At 35.4% G+C, this 18,829-nt stretch overlaps 2 protein-coding genes, 1 long non-coding RNA gene and 1 other non-coding gene across 4 annotated transcripts; 1 reads left to right on the forward strand and 3 right to left on the reverse strand.

The window, feature by feature from the left end:
- The first annotated feature begins 611 nt into the window (after positions 1–611).
- Positions 612–4,917, forward strand: LOC104090326 (protein NRT1/ PTR FAMILY 1.2-like). The gene is made up of 4 exons (XM_009595393.4): positions 612–908; positions 1,515–1,732; positions 3,182–3,726; positions 3,941–4,917. The coding sequence occupies exons 1-4, from the start codon at positions 752–754 to the stop codon at positions 4,830–4,832; spliced, it is 1,812 nt and encodes a 603-aa protein (XP_009593688.1). The 5' UTR covers positions 612–751; the 3' UTR covers positions 4,833–4,917.
- A 185-nt stretch (positions 4,918–5,102) lies between these two features.
- TRNAT-AGU (transfer RNA threonine (anticodon AGU)) lies at positions 5,103–5,176 on the reverse strand. The gene has a single exon. It is a non-coding gene; the product is annotated as a tRNA-Thr (tRNA).
- Positions 5,177–5,949: 773 nt separating this feature from the next.
- Positions 5,950–14,826, reverse strand: LOC104090327 (probable CoA ligase CCL8). Its single transcript, XM_070191484.1, has 17 exons — positions 14,445–14,826; positions 12,772–12,941; positions 11,116–11,289; positions 10,584–10,767; positions 10,382–10,470; positions 9,806–9,877; positions 9,591–9,641; positions 9,376–9,483; positions 9,028–9,126; positions 8,742–8,834; positions 8,570–8,647; positions 8,316–8,420; positions 7,979–8,069; positions 7,218–7,291; positions 6,898–7,077; positions 6,529–6,582; positions 5,950–6,376 (listed from the first exon to the last, which is right to left on the reverse strand). Exons 1-17 carry the CDS (start codon positions 14,605–14,607, stop codon positions 6,329–6,331), a joined length of 1,833 nt encoding a protein of 610 aa, XP_070047585.1. The 5' UTR covers positions 14,608–14,826; the 3' UTR covers positions 5,950–6,328.
- A 1,469-nt stretch (positions 14,827–16,295) lies between these two features.
- LOC104090328 (uncharacterized) lies at positions 16,296–18,255 on the reverse strand. Its single transcript, XR_684931.4, has 5 exons — positions 18,051–18,255; positions 17,274–17,339; positions 16,921–16,995; positions 16,678–16,736; positions 16,296–16,467 (listed from the first exon to the last, which is right to left on the reverse strand). It is a non-coding gene; the product is annotated as an uncharacterized lncRNA (long non-coding RNA).
- Between the last annotated feature and the right edge of the window lie 574 nt (positions 18,256–18,829).

Raw genomic sequence — 18,829 nt, forward strand, 5'->3', positions numbered from 1 at the left:
TATGTTTCAAATTATATATTCCATATTATATTCTTTTTTTATTAGTCTGTTCTAAAAAAGTTTTTGCATCTTTATATATTTAAAAATAATTTAATTTTCAATTTTATATTTAACATAAATTTTAGTAATTTATTTCTCTTTCTAATTAACTATTACCATATAAATTAAAATGGAGGGACTACTGTTTGTGCTCATTAAAAGGCCTGCCCGGTGCACTAAGCTTATGTTGTATGTAGAATTTGGGGAAGGGTCGGACTACAATGGTCTACGGTACACAATCTTACGCTTTATTTCTGCAAGAGATTATTTTCATGGCTTAAACCCGTAACCTCGTAATCACATGATAACAACTTTACCAATTACACCAGTCATATTCATTATTAAAAGAAAAATACAATAAAGTATAAAAGGATGTAACCTTTAACACAGAATCGCACGTAATTCCCTGCCAGCTTGTCTGCAGGGTGCAGACGGTCGAATTATTAGTCATCTTTTTAAAAAGCGAGAGAGAGAGAGGGTATAATGGCAATATTTCTTGTCGTAGGAAAAAAGCAACTGCAGAGCCAACCCCAACCCATCCCATGATACTTGTCTGATATCACTATACATCCAGCTTTCAGCTGGTTTTTGAGTTTCACTTCACTACAAGAAAAGAAAAACACAATCCCATCTCTTTACCTAATTCTCATTCTCTTCTTACTTTCATCACTAGTTAATTAGTACCACCTCAGTCATCTTCTTCTTCTTGTTCATGGAGAAGGAAATGATGGAACTTTCTTCAGATCATCATATGACTAAAATGGAGGAGGATCATCACCACCAACTTTCTTCTTCTTTATCTCCAATGGCGGTTCCAAGAATCATGACAAGATCCAAGGGTGGTCTTATAACCATGCCTTTCATTATAGGTAACCATTTCCATAGAAAATGTCATGTCTTTTTCTAAGACTCTACGTAATTTCAAAGTCTTTTTTTTTTATTTTTAAATTCTGTATCCGATCAGTTTGTTTTCCATCTAAAATGGAGTAATTGGGGCTGCCTGTGCGATCATGCAAGGTCTAGGGAATGACTGCACCAATGGAATACGATGTAGACCATCTACCTAATACAATCATAAGTGGTTGCTTCTATCGTGACTTAGTCATAGGCAGACCTATATATGTTATAGAACGAGGAGTCATAGGCAGACCTATATATGTTATAGAACGAGGGGTCATCGGTACCCCCGTGAAGTTCAGCAAAAGTTATATATATATATATATATATATCTTTAAAAAGTAGTGATATATTAGTAGTGACATCTAACGTACCTCTAAATCTTGGGTCTGCATCTTATAGACAATTTTACTATTACTCCAAGGCTCCGGGAGTAATTAGTTTTTAAATCTTTTTATTTTTGATCTTTTCAACTTTTTACTACGTAATCTTGTATATATATGTTAAGACATCATTATAAACTGAATTTACTAGATAATTAACATGATGCAATTTTGGGTTTTACGTTGTAAACACAGCAAATGAGTCACTGGAGAAGGTGGCAAGTTATGGACTTTTACCCAACATGACATTCTATCTGATGAAAGATTACAGAATGGGAGTCACCGCTGCCCAAAATTTACTCTTTTATTGGTCATCAGCTACAAATTTCTTGCCACTAGTTGGAGCTTTCATTGCAGATTCATATCTGGGTCGGTTTCTTGTAATTGGATTTGGTTCCATCTTCAGTTTCCTGGTAATTATTATAAATCATTTACTGGTTTTTTTCGAGGCCTAAATTTTGTTGATTTTTATACAGTAGTAATTGGTACGAGGTACACTTGTTTCCAGCCTTGATACAATGTAGATTTGTTGTCCTCTTAACTGTCAGCGCGTAAGTTTTTCCTGCTTAAACGTCGCACTCACCCCTTATTTTCCCATTTGCCAATATTTAATAGGCTTATCACTTATGGAGTAGTTTATCTCGACACTTTTTGCTATCTTCTCGGTTTAGCATTGTTTAAAAAGCTTGGTGTACGTATATAGTTATTGTGTGATATATAAATATAATTTAGTGTGTTATAGCTGTATAATGTTGTCATGTCGTATGAGGTAGATTAAGTTTAACCTGTCAAGTTTAAGTATTTAATCCTTAATTCATCTCCATCACATAGCCACCTCTATTTAATATATAGCATATGTTTTTATATACATTGTTAATTAATACTAATTCTCAACTAGGGGCGTATGCATCTTATACTATGCGAGTGTCACGGAATACTGCTTGGTTGAAATTTTTTACTAGATAGTTATAAGAAAAATAAAAATATTGGGGATACGTATAGTGATTTATTTGTTTCTTCAAATTATGACATCGTTTGTGTAAAATCCTGTGTATGCCACTGATATCAACCCTTTTTGTTACTTAATCGTGGTAAATTACTACATAACAGTATAATTCTATTTTGCAAAAACGACAAGTATGACAAAGCACTGTTGCTTAAATTGGATCCCTACACCTGAGTATACCTCAATAGTGCAAAATAGAATTACACTGCTACTACTTATATCTTAGGCTGACAAAATTTTAAACTAGTAGAGTACTAGTTTATAGCACTGTTATTCTAATCAGAGGATCCAATGCATTTTAGATCTGTACAGTGCGTGATTATCTTATTTACTGCTAATATTAATTGATCTTGGAAGAAACGTCATTTATGAGTGTAGCCTAGGGGTCAATAAAGTAAGGAGAATCAGGTCCAAGGTTTAAATCCTGCCTAACTGGCTCGTGGAATTAGTCGAGGTCATAAACTATACATATGTCAGATGCTTAAACTGCCTAAATGTACCTTTTGCCAAAAGATGATTTAAAAGTTCTGTTAGACCTTAATATTCCTGATCTACTTTTAGTTTGCAAGATTCAAAGTTGGACAAAATCTTCAATGTTTATAAAGTTTAAATATATCGAACAATACCAGCTCTTGTCTTTAATTGGATGCAAAAGAATAAACTTCTAACAGCTTATTGTATACTGAATGATAATTTATTGAGATGATAGTATCAACTAATTATAGTTACCCGTTTAGTTATGGTTTATCATTGAATTTCATATTTAACTAAATTGAATTTATATGAGTGGTGCACCCATCTTCTTGAAATTCTTTGTCAGTCACTGCTACTCAACATCTTAATGTCCCATTTGCAGGGCGCAGTTCTCTTGTGGTTAACAGCAATGATTCCGAAAGCAAGGCCTCCCCCTTGCAATCTATCAGGTCAAGCGTGTAAATCTGCAACACCGGCTCAATATACACTCTTGGTTTCCTCTTTTATGCTAATGTCGATTGGCGCTGGTGGTGTAAGACCATGTTCTTTAGCATTCGGTGCAAATCAGTTTGACAAGCCCGATAATCCTAATAACAAGCGCGTATTGGAAACCTTTTTTAACTGGTACTATGCTTCAGCTATGATCTCTGTTCTGATTGCTATGACCGGTATTGTATATCTTCAAGATCACATGGGATGGAAAGTTGGCTTTGGAGTTCCTGCTATAATTATGTTCTTCTCTGGTCTGCTGTTTTTTCTTGCTTCTCCACTTTATATCAAGCAAAAGGCTAGCAAAAACTTGTTTAGCAGATTATTACAAGTCATTGTGGTTGCTTATAAGAATAGGAAAGTTGCTTATCCTTCTGAGAATTCTGGTTACCATCACAACAAAGGTTCAGAATTTTCCGTGCCAACGAACAAATTGAGGTGTGACAAAACTCTCTCGTTTATTCTAGGATTTATTACCTTTTTGTTTTTCCTATTAAGGGGAGCCTTGACGTAACTGGTAAAGTTGCTGCTATATGACCAGACCCTTGTGGTCCGGCCCTTCCCCGGACCATGCGCATAGCGGGAGCTTAGTGCACCGGGCTGCCCTTTTTTGATTTTTCCTATTTAGAAGCTGATGTTTCCTATATTTTAGGTTCTTAAACAAGGCGTGCATCATAAAATGCCCTGAAGATGTTAAGCAAGATGGCGTTGCAGTCGACCCATGGAATCTTTGCACAATCGAACAAGTTGAGGACCTAAAATCGCTCATTAGAGTCATGCCATTGTGGTCAACAGGGATCATGATATCGATAAACTTGAGCCAAAGTTCATTCCCTTTACTTCAAGCTAATTCCATGAACAGACATATAACTAAAAGCATTGAAATTCCAGCAGGCTCTTTTGGAATGTTTACTATCATTGCTTTAACAATTTGGCTCGTCCTCTATGATCGCGCGATCCTTCCATTGGCATCTAAAATCAGAGGAAACCCAGTTCGTCTTGGAACTAAAGAAAGAATGGGAATTGGGATATTCTTCTCTTGCATGGCCATGTTAATTTCCGGGATCATAGAACATATTCGACGTGGAAAGGCAATCGAGCAAGGTCTTTTGAACAATCCTGAAGGCGTCGTGGCAATGTCAGCAATGTGGCTTGTTCCACAACATTGTTTAAACGGAATAGCAGAGGCATTCAATGCAATTGGCCAAACCGAGTTCTACTATTCTGAGCTTCCGAAAAGTATGTCAAGTATAGCAGCTGCTATGTTTGGACTAGGAATGGCTGTAGCAAATCTGTTGGCAAGTGTGATACTGAGCAATGTGGATAATCTTACTAAAGGAGAAGGGAAAGAAAGTTGGGTTTCAAGCAATATTAACAGAGGTCGCTACGAGAACTATTACTGGCTTCTTGCAATTATGACAGGTTTTAATTTGCTTTATTTTATGGTTTGTAGTTGGGCATATGGACCCTGTGCTGAGAATATGAGTAAGAAAATGGTAGAGGGAGATGGTGATTTGCCACAGGAGAATGTATCTAGACCTTGAACTTGAATTCCTGTTGAGCTAGTGGTTTAGTGTATACATAGTAATTATAAATGTTACAAGTCCTTTTAGGTTTTTCATTTTTTTATCAGCATCTTTTCATTGGTGTTTTCTTTCTTCCCTGAGCCCATTAAAAGAAAAAAGAATAAGAAATTGTAAATAAGGTAATTGAAATAAGAGAACAATGAAATCCAGAGTTCCAGAATATAAAGAGCAAGAGAGCAATGAATCAAACAAGAAAATGGCAAAATTTAAGGAGGAAAACAACAAGTTTGCTTTCATTGAGAGTCGAACTCAAGACCTCCCGCTTACTAAACGGGTGCTCTAACCAACTGAGCTATGAAAGCTTGTTTGTTAGATATTTAGATCACATTTATTTATCTTGTATGTAAGAGAGCGAAATGCATCCCTTATTTTGCATTGAAATGTTTTTCCATAATAATTAAGCTCACAAAAATCAATTCCTAAATCATTTTAAAGTACATAGTTGGATGTAAAATCGTAAAATGTGGGTAACATATTGGTGAATAACTGGTGATAATTTTATTTGTCAACAAAAAAGGAAAGAATAACAAGTGATATGAGCAAGAGCACAAATAGGAGAAGCTGTGGAAAATCATTTTTACCCTTCAAGAAGTAAGTTGTAGGAAAAAAGAACCTTCTACGATTTAGGCAACAAAAGGAAAATAATATTATTGTCACGGGCGTATTTACTACTAGAAAATATTTTGACCTGCTTAAAAGCTCCACATTGTCTTTCTGGGGAGAAAGAGTAAAATGTCATAAAAAGTCGAGTTAAATTATCAATTCGAAGCAAAATCGGATTAAGGCTTACATTATATGATCATATCAATAAGAGTTTAAATTTTATGTATCGATAATATAATTACACGTAAATTTCTATAATGATATTAATTAGTAACCTCATAAAAATGATAACTAACCTAATATTATGTTAAACTACACTCTGTAAAATATCATATCAATGTATATAACTTAAATCCTATTGAAGAAAAAGTTTACATGGCAGCTATCATTTGGGTCGAAAGTTTATCTGTATATGCTGGCATTTACTTCTATAATATCCTTGAAGAGGATTAGCAGTAGAAAAAAATGAAAATAGAACATCAAAATTTTGAATTTTATTCAGATCAACAAGACACCATTTTTCCATTTTACAAGGTAAATTCGCAGGGCTCATGAGTCTATCTTGATATACAATATCCATGTATTATTAACTCTAAAAAGTTTTCTAAATTCAATTTAAAATTCCTAGTATCTAAGACGCAAACTACAGAGGAATTTATCTTTTCTCCAAAGGTAAATGAAAATCTTCTTCTGCACTTTCCATCAGAACATACTTCAATCATTGTCTGGAGTAATAATCTTCAAAGAGCTTATTTGTCTAACAAAACATATAAAGTCCCAGTAACACCTTAGTGCATTATTTCACTTTCTGTATTCCATCTTCAACTTGCTTTCTGACCAATCTAAACTCATTATTTGGCATCTTCAGTCAGCTTTCTTTTGAGCTCTTTCTTATTTACCTAATATAGAGAAAAGAACATCAAATTTCAGATTTGCTTTTTTATAGCCATGATTGTTTGGATTCAAATAAAATAAGCAAGGGGATATGAAAGAACAGTGGGAGATGACATCCTTTAAGTCGGGGTGGGGGAGGGAGTTTGGAATATCTAACCTTCCCCATAGCATTTCGAGGCAACGAGTCCCACAGAAGTAGACGAGTTGGTATCTGGGGTACAGTTATAAAGTGGCAAGAATTAGTTTAAGCACGTTACTACTTGGATACAAAGACATTGCAAGAATAGAAAATCAAAGAAACGATCTCAACCAAACAAGCACGAAATATGACCATGAATTCCTTTTCCCTAGGCCAAGTAGTTTCAACATTATGTTTTTCTTCAATCATTTGATCAGTCATGTAATGTACTAGGACAACTAAGTTCTTGGATACAGAATTTGATTTTGAAGCTCATTAACCGGAAAACAAAAAAAACACGATTCATAGGCTCGAGTAAGAATTAACACCACAAAATAAGGGTGATACCTTGTAAGGGGCAAGTTTCTCTGTCGCCCAATCAGAAAGTTCTTGCAAGGTTAGTGCAGGCTTTAGCTCTTCGTCTCGTCTTCTTTTCACTTCACCCTCAGGCACAACTATTGTACATACCACTTCGCCATAGTCTTTGTCAGGCAAACCCAACACACAGCACTCTGATATAGTTGGATGCTGTGAAAAGGAAATTTGATTACACAGGATGAAAATGCTGACTGTCAAAATCTTAATTTCGACAGATATCTTAAAAGGGAACAATCAAACTTTGATAGAAATCAGAGGAAGTTAACATAAAAAGATAGACAAACAGCAACCTCCAGCAGAACTGCTTCAATTTCCAATGCTGATAATTTGTATCCACCAACCTTCATAATATCAGCATTGGTACCTGAAAAGAAAAAAATCAATTTTTTTTCCAACAGATACAGTTTTGTCGCGGAGGAACTTTCATCACTCCATGATTTTATTAATTGAATAAAGAACAAGGTTGGATAAACTTAATAAGTAGAGCGTCTAATTAATCAAAACCTTATGTCTTCAAAAAATATTTATTACTAGAATCAACTGTAATCTAGTATAATCTAGTAGAGGTATTTCTTTCATAGACATATATCTACAAGTAGATAGAACACTATCAGTTGGGGTTTTTGAACTACTTAGTGAGAAATTCCAGATATGTGTATGGCACATATACTTGCACTTCCCCATCCATTAGTAGATCTTACTACATTAGAAAAAGTGAAGTAGCAGACTGTCATTTTCACTTTCCCTTATCAGTTTGAGAAAGCAGTCACGAGGAGAACATTGTCATTTCATTTAGTTTGCAGACATTCAAAAGGGGGAAGGAGACAAGAATAACTTGATTGATTTCAGAGAATTTGCCATTCAAATTTAGTGCAGGTCATAAAAGTCTACTGGGGACATAATCTGCATGCAATTGGTAAAGTACGCGTAGGAAAAAAATATTTTATGATCAGGAACTAGCAAGTAACTATCTTAAAGAAAACCATAGGCAATTGGTACATCACTATTAGAAAATATTTTAAAGAAAATCATTGGAAGACAATATGCTTACGTCCCAAAATGATGTAATATCCGTCTTCATCAACTGTAACAGTATCTCCAGTCTTGAAATATCCATCCTCAGTAAATGACTGCTTGGTTACCTAGCAAATCCTCACATGGAGCAAGAGATGTTTAATACCAAGAAATGGCATTGGAAATAATCTATTTCAATTTGAAGAGCCACTGAGCCTTAAATGCAAGTGGTAATAGATTCAAACTAAGTGCTTGACAAGGTTCAATCAGGCGCACACACGGGGGGGGGGGGGGGGGGTTGTTGAGAGACAAGATAGCTTCTATTAAAGCAGGAGATGTTTAAGGAGTAGAACTACCAACTATGTAATCATTACCTCAGGTAGTTTCCAGTATTCTTTGAACAATGATGGGCTTTTAATGCCAAGCTCCCCAACTCCAGCTTTATCATTACTGCTCTCATCTTCCAAAAGAATCTTGGCCTATCAGAAACAAAGAAATATCAAGATTAATCAGATAAGACTTATAATAAAGAGGGGATGCATCTAATAAAATTCCTGGACTGCATTTATGGACTTTGTTCCAGCAACATGTTAGATGTCGAAAACCATAACATAAGGAACTCACTAACCTGCACACCCGGAAATGGCTTGCCAACAGTACCTCCTTTTCGCTTGCCTCTTATGGGATTAGAGATTGCCATCACAAACTAGAAGCAATTAACCATTTACATAAGCATGGATATTAAACGGTGAGCAGTCAAACAGCTTATGTACGAAATATGTGAATATGAGCACAATTACCTCAGTCATGCCATAACGTTCTAATAAGCGATGTCCGGTAATGGTTTCCCACTGCTGCATGACGGGCAGAGGAAGTGCAGAGGAGCCACTCATCTGGAAGCAGACATTATTGTTTTTTCTCATTTAGGACAATTAAGAAATATATTAGATTTGATAATACCACATTCTATACACAAAACAACCAACCAAAAAGAAAAAGTAATCGACTCATTCTACATGATAAGGTCCTAGTTCCGTTGTGTAGTCCATTCAAACAACATCAGCAAAGAAGAAAACGGCCTATTACCATAAGACGCAAGTGCCTTGCTGCTGAGGCAGAAGCTGCTTTAAGTTCTGGATCCATTGCTTCGTAACCTTGTATCAATCGCGCATACATAGTTGGAACCTGTAGGATTAAAATGATAAAAACATCAATCTGAAAAGAGGAGTTGGACTAGAGGATCTGGTACCAAAGCTATTATTTGACACCATGGTGTTAGCAAATCCTAGCCAAGTACACACACAAATGCTATCCCTATCCATAACCCCAAATAACTTTAAGAAAGTAAAACTCAAACATTTCAAATGCACCAGATGATCTGACATGCCATAGGATTGCAACTATATTTCATTAATTTACTCAAAACAGACTTACTCCAGTAAACACCGTTATGGCATTATCGATTTTAGTCCCATCTGTAGGATATGATTCACGCCATCTCTGCCAAATTCCCCTCACACTGAATTTTGGCACGAAGTCGACCTTCAAAAACACAAAAGTAGATATGGCAACATGAACGTACCAATCAGACAGCATGTATGCTGTGGTGAAAACAAGTTTGAAGATGTGAAATTTCTTTGAGTAATTACCGTGGAACCTGCATAAAGAGGGGCCAGTAAAGCATTGAAAAGTCCATGCACATGTATAGTACAAGTTAAGAATCAACCAAATTTTAGTCCAAATGAGATTGTTTATCGCATTATCCCACACAAAAACATGTTGCAATTTGCAAAAGCAGGAAAAATGTAGACAACATGATTGGGAACAAATATAATGGGACTGAAAAATAATAATGGGACTGGATATGATGGAGTGGTAGACAGTGCAGAAATTGATCCTTGGACGTGTATTCCCATGCGTTAGCTAACATTTGGACCTGAAACAGCATAAACATGGACGGAGTTAAATTAGAGATAGCTTCCAGAGACCTGAAAGTAGTATTTTGTAGTAAAACTTCAATGAAGACAATTCCACCCCTTATGATATTACTGACAACTGAAACAAGGCATAAACAAGTTCACGGAAGTAAATGATATCAAAAGTTCTCCTTCAATTACAACCAGCAGTTTGTCCAAGGTGGTGAATTGGGTTACTTATCATCTCCCAGCAATACAAATAGTATCACACGTTTTATCCTATCTTCAGAATCAATAGAATACATATGTATTCACTGCTTATTTGAGGAAATAAAGAAGTGAAAGCAAACGTGCTTAATCAGACACCCCATGGTCTATGACAGGTCATCACGAGATAGAAGTGGAGTATTGCTAATTAGATCAATGAATTCGAGAAGCATGCATATTAAAGGCGAAGAATCAATCATATCAAGATCCAATAAAAGCCTGAGAATGATGACATCAAGTCTAGAACAGACATTAACCTGTGCTAAGACTCCATTGTGCGTGTGGACAACTCCTTTTGGTTTCCCTGTTGTACCACTGGTGTACAAGATAAAAGCAGGGTTCTCGCCTTGAAGATAACATGTACAGAACAAAGGAAAATAACATAGATGAGCTCCAAACATCTGAAACAGGGAAATAAATAACCATATCGAGCCACAGACAAACTACCCATTATCTCACCATAGGAATTGATTTCTAGCAGATTTTGTTGACCACCAGAAACCACGTCTTTTGACAGGTCATGCTCCGTTGACGAATGCACGTCGGGAATTGAAGGAATGAGAGATAACTGAGCACCAGTTTTTGCTGCAATTGTACTCATAAGTTCTTGGTGGTCTTCAGTACTCAAAATCATGGAGATGTCCTACAAATCAATTTTTCACAATGATTTAAGCAAGAATAAAAGAAGACAAAACCGGAAGGAGGACATTTCATTTTTTTTGACGTCATGTAGACTGTAATATTCAACCTGATTGAAGATGAGCCAATATCTATGGACAGAGAGCAGGGCGTAACAAAAATGCAAGCTATATCATTAATATTGAGTATGAAAAAAAAGTGCATAGGCGTAACAAAAATGCAAGCTATATCATTAATATTGAGTATGAAAAAAAAAAGTGCATTCATTTTTTATGTGTCTTTATTATCTATCAAAATAACACTTTACTGACAGGAAACAACGAGGGAGAAGATAAAAGATTCAGAGACAGACCGAGTCATTCATCACATGTAGTAGTTCAGTCTCAGGGTAGCTCAGAGCAAGAGGAACTGCACAACCTCCACTAAGCCAGGTACCTAGTATTCCAGAAACGAACTCTGCTGAAGGTTTGGCGACAATCCCTACTCTTGTTCCATTGAGATGTTCATTTTCTTTGATGCCTTTGTCCTGAAAAAGCGGAAGCATTTGAGCAAAAGAAACAACAGAATTAAATTCTTTAGACTGACTTTGAAATTGGAAGACCAATATCTCCAGATAAAAAAGATAGTGCGCTTATGAAACTGAGAAAAAGACTTGCACTGAAAGAATTCTGTAAACAACATTGCTCTCAACCAAACACTTCAACAAGGAAAATAAAACATTCATTTAATTCAGACTGTTAGATGAAGATAAAACATTCATTAAGTCGGCACTCAGCCCTTTTTTGTTTGCTCTGGTGATGGACGTACTGACGCGCCACATCCAAGGGTAGGTGCCGTGGTGCATGCTATTTGCAGATGATATTGTTTTGATTGACGAGACGAGAGACGGTGTGAACGCGCAATTAGAGGTATGGAGGCAGACCCTGGAATCTAAAGATTTCAAGTTGAGCAGGACCAAGACAGAGCACTTGGAGTGTAAGTTCAGTGGTGAGACTCATGAAGGGGAAGAGGAGGTGAGCTGGACTCGCAGGTCATCCTTAGGAGAGGAAGTTTTAAGTACCTTGGGTCTATTATTCAAGTGATGAGGAGATTGATAAAGAAGTCACACATCGTATTGAGGCGGGATGGATGAAATGGAAACTCGCTTCCGGCGTTTTGTGTGACAAGAAGGTGCCACCGAAACTTAAGGGTAAGTTCTACAGAGTGGTGGTCAGACCAACGATGTTGTATGGGGCTGAGTGTTGGCCAATCAAGGTCACTCATGTCCAGAAGACAAGGTAGCAGAGATGAGGATGTTGAGATGGATGTGCGGGCACACCAGGTTAGATAGGATCGGAAATGAGGTTATTCCCGACAAGGTGGGTGTGGCCCCTATTGAGGACAAGATGCGGGAAGCGCGACTTAGGTGATTTGGTCATGTGAGGAGGAGGAGCACAGACGCCCCGTTGAGGAGGTGTGAGAGGTTGACATTGGAGGGCCTACGGAGAGGTAGAGGTAGGCCTAAGAAAAGGTGGGGAGAGGTGATTAGGCAAGACATGGCGCAGCTTCAGCTGACCGAGGACATGACCCTTGATAGAAAGGTATGGAGGTCGAGGATTAGGGTAGTAGAGTAGGTAGTCTAGAGTGTTCATAACAGTAGTATTGACACGCAGTCTTGCTTTCTGTTGGTAGTAGGTTTTTATGACTAACCGTTATTTTCTTTCATTGTTGTTCACCTTACTATCTTGTTGTTTTTATTCTGCTTTTGTATGGTTTTTTGGTACTGTCCCTTCTTGTCTATATTTTCATTAATGTGGTGCTTATACGTTCTTGAGCGGAGGGTCTATTGGAAACAACCTCTCTATCCTCATAAGGTAGGGGTAAGGTCTGCGTACACACTACCCTCCCCAGATCCCACGATGTGGGATAATACTGGGTATGTTGTTGTTGTTGTTGTTGTTAGATGAAGATAAAAACACAAATTCATGCAGCCATAATTATTCATAGATAATTCGTCATTCCAACTCACAGTTTTAAGATCTAGCTTGCTTAACAAATTAGAAATCTTCCTCGCAGATGATATCAACTGCATGTAACTGTAGCTCTTTTCATCAGCTCTTATGGCAATATTCTGCTGTGATTCAGGTCCCTTGCTCGCAACTTCCTTGACCAGCTCCATATAGCTAATACTACTTGTAGCTGAAAAACAAAAAAAAGGAAGAATGCTTTAAGATTATGTAAATGTCATGTTTGTACCATCATCCCTAAATTTTTGAAGCACAAACGAAGATATGCAATGAGTTACATCCAAGGGACTTTTGGTTTATGAAGATATATTACACGTGAAATCTAGTATTTAACTGCTCTCTTGTTCCAACTTATGTGATAATCCTTCCTTATCGGAATGTCCCCAAATCGTTTGGTACCATTTTACAGATAATACATTCTTTACAACTTTCACTAACATTCAACAATTCGATTTCATTTAACAATTCAAATGTTAAATTTTGAGTAATGATTTCCCTATCAAAGTAACTTTTCTACCACTAATACAATATGTACATCCAATAAACATTTCAAAGCCAGTTCCAATCAAATGACATTATTATATGAAATGGGACAAGGGCCTACATTTTACTACTAATGTTTTCTGAAGATGCAAATAGATGCCCAACCCCAACAGAAAAAGTAAAAATCCCTGCTGCCTCGAGATGAGGAGGCCCATATCATCATCTTGACAAACTATAGGGAAGAAAGACAGATGTTTAAGAGGTTCTCAGCTCACAATGAAAGAAAGGTGCAAAATTTGAGATATTCTAGACATGTTTAAGGAAAAAAACCAATTCTAAAATCTCTGACATAGTCCACCTTTTATACTCTCTTTACAGGATGTCCTAGGAGCAAAGATAGCCTACTAATTCATAAGACTCATAATTTATTTCGACAGAATCCTAAACCAAATAGGATTAACGGAAAAAAAAAGTAGGAAAATCCACAGAGATCAACAGTCCACTCTTTTTTTTTTTTTGAGATAACATTGGTGTCAAAGTTAGCTTGCGCACACCTCGACTAATTTCACAGCTACCTGCTACTTCCGACTAGCACAAGTACTGAGTAATTCTGTCCACCAAGGCAAGACTTGGACACATGAGAAAAAATCAGCGGGTGTTTTTGCCTCCACTAGGATTTGACCAAAAATTTCCACCCTTTTTTTGGTTTAAATATTTTAGGTATACTATTTTTTTCTTATGTTTCTGATTCATTTATTAGCTATCAAAAATTCATCATTTCAATGATACAAATCAGCAGCAACCAAAAAAAAAACAGAAGTTTAAAAATGATCTCTGCAAAGCTTACTAGCAAAAATTTGTCAGCAAGCTTTAAAAAAAGTTCTAACTTTACTGATAGAAACCCCGGGTTTTCCAATAAAAATCAACTTGATCATCCCCAAATCACTCTCTCCGGAAAAGTCACAAATTCCAAAAAGATTTCAAAAGCTGAGTTTGCAAATTTTCAAAACAAAAAAAGGATTTTTTTGTCCACAAGCCACTAAAAAAGAAACACTTCTTGAATCAATTGATATACTGAATTTCAATTCTTAAATATTTTTGCATATACATTTTCAAAAATGTACATCAAGATAAACAAAATATACACATGATTTATCAAATATAAGTGTTTTTATCAAGAAAGAGAACATACCGGATGAGAAGAGGCGAAATTGGGAGGAGATAAAGCTATGATTTTTGGGACACGAAAAACGATAGAACTGAATATATGGGAAATAGAACAAGGGACTGTAGCAAGAGTGAAGAGGTGTGGACTTATAACTGAGAAAGTAGTTGAGTAACTTCAATGAGCTCATACTATTAGGTGCCAAGTTTCTTTTATTACTAATACTATATAGTACTAAAGTATAATCAAAACAAGAAATGCCAATTTATGGCACAACTGTATGTGGTGTGTTACAGTAAAATATGGAGCGGTTTGAATTTCTTTTGTTTCCTTAATTCTTAACCCAATTCAATAAAAGCCTATGGTTGGCAGTTGGGGGTTGGTCTCGCCGGCGGGGTCAGCTTCGCCGGTTTTCGATTTGGTAGCACGCTGGCTAACAGCGTTTAATTCTGAAGAAGATTACCGAGGACATAATTGTCTATTGAAACAACAACAACATAATTACCCTAAAGCAATTGGTGTGAATTCCTAGCCTGCCACGTGTCCCATTTTGGAAATTAATATGGATAAGCAAAAATAATCCCGGGAATATAAATTTAGTACGGTCTTCAAACCAAACGACCCCTAATGATATATGTATTACTACTTGGTTACTAATCTAGGATTAAAAATAGTATCGAGATAACTTATACTTGTTAGATAATAGAATAGTACTCCAAGATAAATCAGTAAAATTGACAATCTCATGATTAATACAACATATCAAACAATCAATAAGAAATAATACTAGGATAACTAATCCTAATATAACTAATCTCAATATAACTAATTTTAACATAACTAATCCCAGCATAACTTGTCTTCAAACCAAACGATCCCTAATGGTATAGGTATTACTATCGCTATAAGTTATTCGATGCCATGTTCAATATAAAATAACGAGTTTAAGTTATATGCATTATTGGTGTGCAAAAAGATTTTACATTATCAAGTCATTTAAAGTATATTTATAGGTGGTAAGCCTCCATATTTGAATTTGAATATGTTTTCTTTAAAATATAACAAATTACCTATTATAATAGGTGAATATGAACTATATGTTAAATTTCTTTAAACCGTAGATTATATGTAACTTCAATCTAAAATAAAACCTAGTAGATTATAAGAGATAAGATATACCGGATAAAAGAGACGAGCCAAACACTTGTGTACCAGAACTACTCTTTCTAATTGCTCCAACCAAATGACTCGTAAATTGTACTTTCTATTTGATGTTTGCAGACAGAGGTCCCTAAAATTTATCTTAATATTGAAAGAATCTAACACTAATAACTTGTTGTTGGGAAAAATTGCCCACAATAGTAACTCTATATATATATATATATATATATATATATATATATATATATATATATATATACACACACTATTGCATTGAACCTGTCTCCGACTCTACGCAGCTAAGTACCTTTGCCAATGTATTAATCAGAACTGAAAAAGATTAGTCATTTTGACAGTGATGTTGAGCAATTAACCAAAGAATTTAAATAAGGAGAAGATCTTAGTTCCGATTACTACAAGAAAATGCTCATTTTATGGGGTTATTTTGATAATTTGTGGCGATTTTTAAAAACGCCACAGTTACGATTGCCTCGAACAATATTGTGGCAGTTTTTTGAAACCCCCACGACAACCCCACAAATTGAATTTTAAATTTGTGACGGTTTTTAAAAAATATATATATATTTGGGGGCTTGTAACCCTCGTAATATGATCTCATTTTTTTAAAAAAAAATAGTCGATTGTAGCATTATTCCATTACAAATAACCCATAATAGCAAACATCAGAAATTCATCAAACTAAATTAATACTAACTCTTGCAAGGTACTCAAAATTTATTATGCAAAACACCAATTCTGCTCATACAAAATACAAAGGGGTACATTACAAATAATTGAAATATAAGAGAATGCTGCCACTGCATTGTTAAACAAAATGAAAGCTACAGGGTGGAAGTATCCTCTCTGTCTCCTTTGTAAGGTTCAGAATCTGGAAAGCATTATCAGCAGAGTAAGAGATGATGCCATCGACAAAGATTGAGAATTAAAATACATTATGATAGAGCTGGTTTCCGTCTATTTAGTTAGAAACCAAAAAAAGGAATGGAATCAGGCTAGCCATTATAACATGTTTCAAAGTACTAATTCCTGAGCAAAGAACTACTTTTCGCGAAATCCTGTAATAGTTGAAGGTGAATACCTGCCAGGAGAGAAGGTCTATGTCATCTCATAGAATGAGTCATAGTTTTCAATTTTAACCTGCACAAAATTTGGACGTGAGAAGTAATACTATCATTTTAATGTTGCCTAAGAACAATTTCACAAAACAAAGGTTGAAACAGTAGATTAGTTATTTATGTTAAAGTTAAGAGTCCATCCAAGGTATTCTGCATAATGCAAAGCTAAAGGAAAGACCAAACAAATTTTGACAGAAATTATTTACCGGAAGGTTAGTCAAGCCTAAGGCAAGCTTAACCAGCTCAGAATCACAAGCTATATCTACATGGGTTTGCTCCCCCTATAAGCAGATCAAAGAGTTAGCTTTTAGTGCATGCAATGAAATGAGTATATAGAATAAACTAAGATATCCACTACCATGACGGTAAACCGTAACAATTACAAGTCCTAGTTAATCCTTGATTAGAGTGCTTTAGATTTTCAATTACTCTAAATGTTATGCACAATAAATGTTGATAAGAACATGCAGCCATGAAACCTTTTTTTCTTTGAATAGAGAAACTCCACAATATTTGAATTATCCTTGTCAAAGATACAGAAGCCATGAATAAGACCAACCTTATCCGCAAAAGTAATAGTAGAAGTCATATTGTCTTTGTCCATATTCTACAATCCTGTGATAATCTGAAGTGGAACAACAATGTATAGTTAGTAATTTTACATGTTTATCTTGGAAGACTCCCCCTTCTCCTCAATATTATCCATTCTTGAAGGATGGTCAAGTTCAGAAAACTAAATAATCAACAAAGTTGGAGTAATAAAATAAAAGAACTCATTTTAGAACACGCAATACCTAAAAGAACAATATAAAGCCCATCTAAAATCCCGTTATGAGGAATAAAAAGGAGATGCCATTAATAAAGAGTAAACAAGCACAAATGTTTAACTGTTTTAAACCTTCTCTATTAATGAGATTTTCTTGAAATTTTCTCCAAAACTAAGCTATCTATGAATATGGTACTTTTGCATATTTGTGATATTACAAACAGATGAAACAAAGGAAGCAAGTTGACTGATTTTATCTTCATAGTCACTACTGGTCCATGTAGCATATACATGGTTAAAAGATGGATTGTAACTTTTAGCAATTAATCATATTCTCAGAGATATTAGTTGCTACAGATACCCTACCACCCTACCATTATATAGAAAAATATTTGCCTTGGCAACATAGAGCCACTAATTATATTGTTAGGATCGGTAAATTGGGTAGTGCGGAATTTAGCCAAACAATGTTATAATGACAATAACAAAGACAATGCAAGTTGATAATAACATCAATTAAAAAAGATAAAAAAGACACAAATTTAACGTGGTTCTGTCAAGGTGACCTACGTCCACAAATGGAGATGAGCAATTTCACTATACCAATAAGAGTACAAAATTAGAGTAAATACTCTAATTAGTCCCAAATACCCCAAGAGAATAACCTCACAAGATCACTCCAAAGAAAGGGTTCACACAAGTATTTTCCAACATTCATTCTCTTATAAAATACTCTATAATGAAATAAAGGAGGAAAAAGAAAGACAAGAGTGAAAAGCTCTTGAATTGGTGTGTTTACAAATGAGGAGAAGCTCCTCTATTTATAGCAAGAAATTCTTGGCCTAATAGTGGATATTATGTCATGACAAATGTCATGATCCACAAATTTTGTTATAGTGGATATTATGTCATGGCAAATGTCATGAACCACAAATTTTGTTATAGTGGATATTATGTCATGGCAAATATTATGAAAATTTAGTCCCCACTTGAGAAGAAGCCAAATTAATGGCCATATTACATATATTAAGCCAAGATATATGTCAGACAGAGGGTAAAAAAGGCCCTTCTGTACCCTCTCCCCAACGATACAACTGCTATTTTCAAATCAAGTGGCCACAAAGACTTAGTGAAGAAGAAAGTAATTTGACTCATACATTCCACTAGGGGTGTACATGGGTCGGGTTGGTTCGAATTTTCTAATTATCAAACCAAACCAATTGTATAGGGTTATTAAATCTAAATACCAAAACAAACAAGTCGGGTTTTTTAATCTCGGGTTTTCGAGTTTTTTTTTCATAAAGTCTTCATAGCACAAAACGTAAAATTTGTGCTCCAAATATTTCTTT

Source organism: Nicotiana tomentosiformis, chromosome 12 (genome assembly GCF_000390325.3).
Source record: "Nicotiana tomentosiformis chromosome 12, ASM39032v3, whole genome shotgun sequence".
Classification (NCBI taxonomy): domain Eukaryota; kingdom Viridiplantae; phylum Streptophyta; class Magnoliopsida; order Solanales; family Solanaceae; genus Nicotiana; species Nicotiana tomentosiformis.

What these genes read in the sequence shown, in the direction of transcription:
- LOC104090327 (XM_070191484.1), bottom strand. Translation starts at nt 14,607, where the DNA reads ATGAGCTCATTGAAGTTACTCAACTACTTTCTCAGTTATAAGTCCACA. An exon ending in GCAAGCTAGATCTTAAAACT is followed by an intron (nt 11,290 to 12,771) that starts GTGAGTTGGAAT and finishes CCGCTTTTTCAG; the next exon opens with GACAAAGGCATCAAAGAAAA. An exon ending in CCATAACGGTGTTTACTGGA is followed by an intron (nt 9,127 to 9,375) that starts GTAAGTCTGTTT and finishes TTAATCCTACAG; the next exon opens with GTTCCAACTATGTATGCGCG.
- LOC104090326 (XM_009595393.4), top strand. Translation starts at nt 752, where the DNA reads ATGGAGAAGGAAATGATGGAACTTTCTTCAGATCATCATATGACTAAA. An exon ending in AACCATGCCTTTCATTATAG is followed by an intron (nt 909 to 1,514) that starts GTAACCATTTCC and finishes TTGTAAACACAG; the next exon opens with CAAATGAGTCACTGGAGAAG. An exon ending in GTTCCATCTTCAGTTTCCTG is followed by an intron (nt 1,733 to 3,181) that starts GTAATTATTATA and finishes TCCCATTTGCAG; the next exon opens with GGCGCAGTTCTCTTGTGGTT.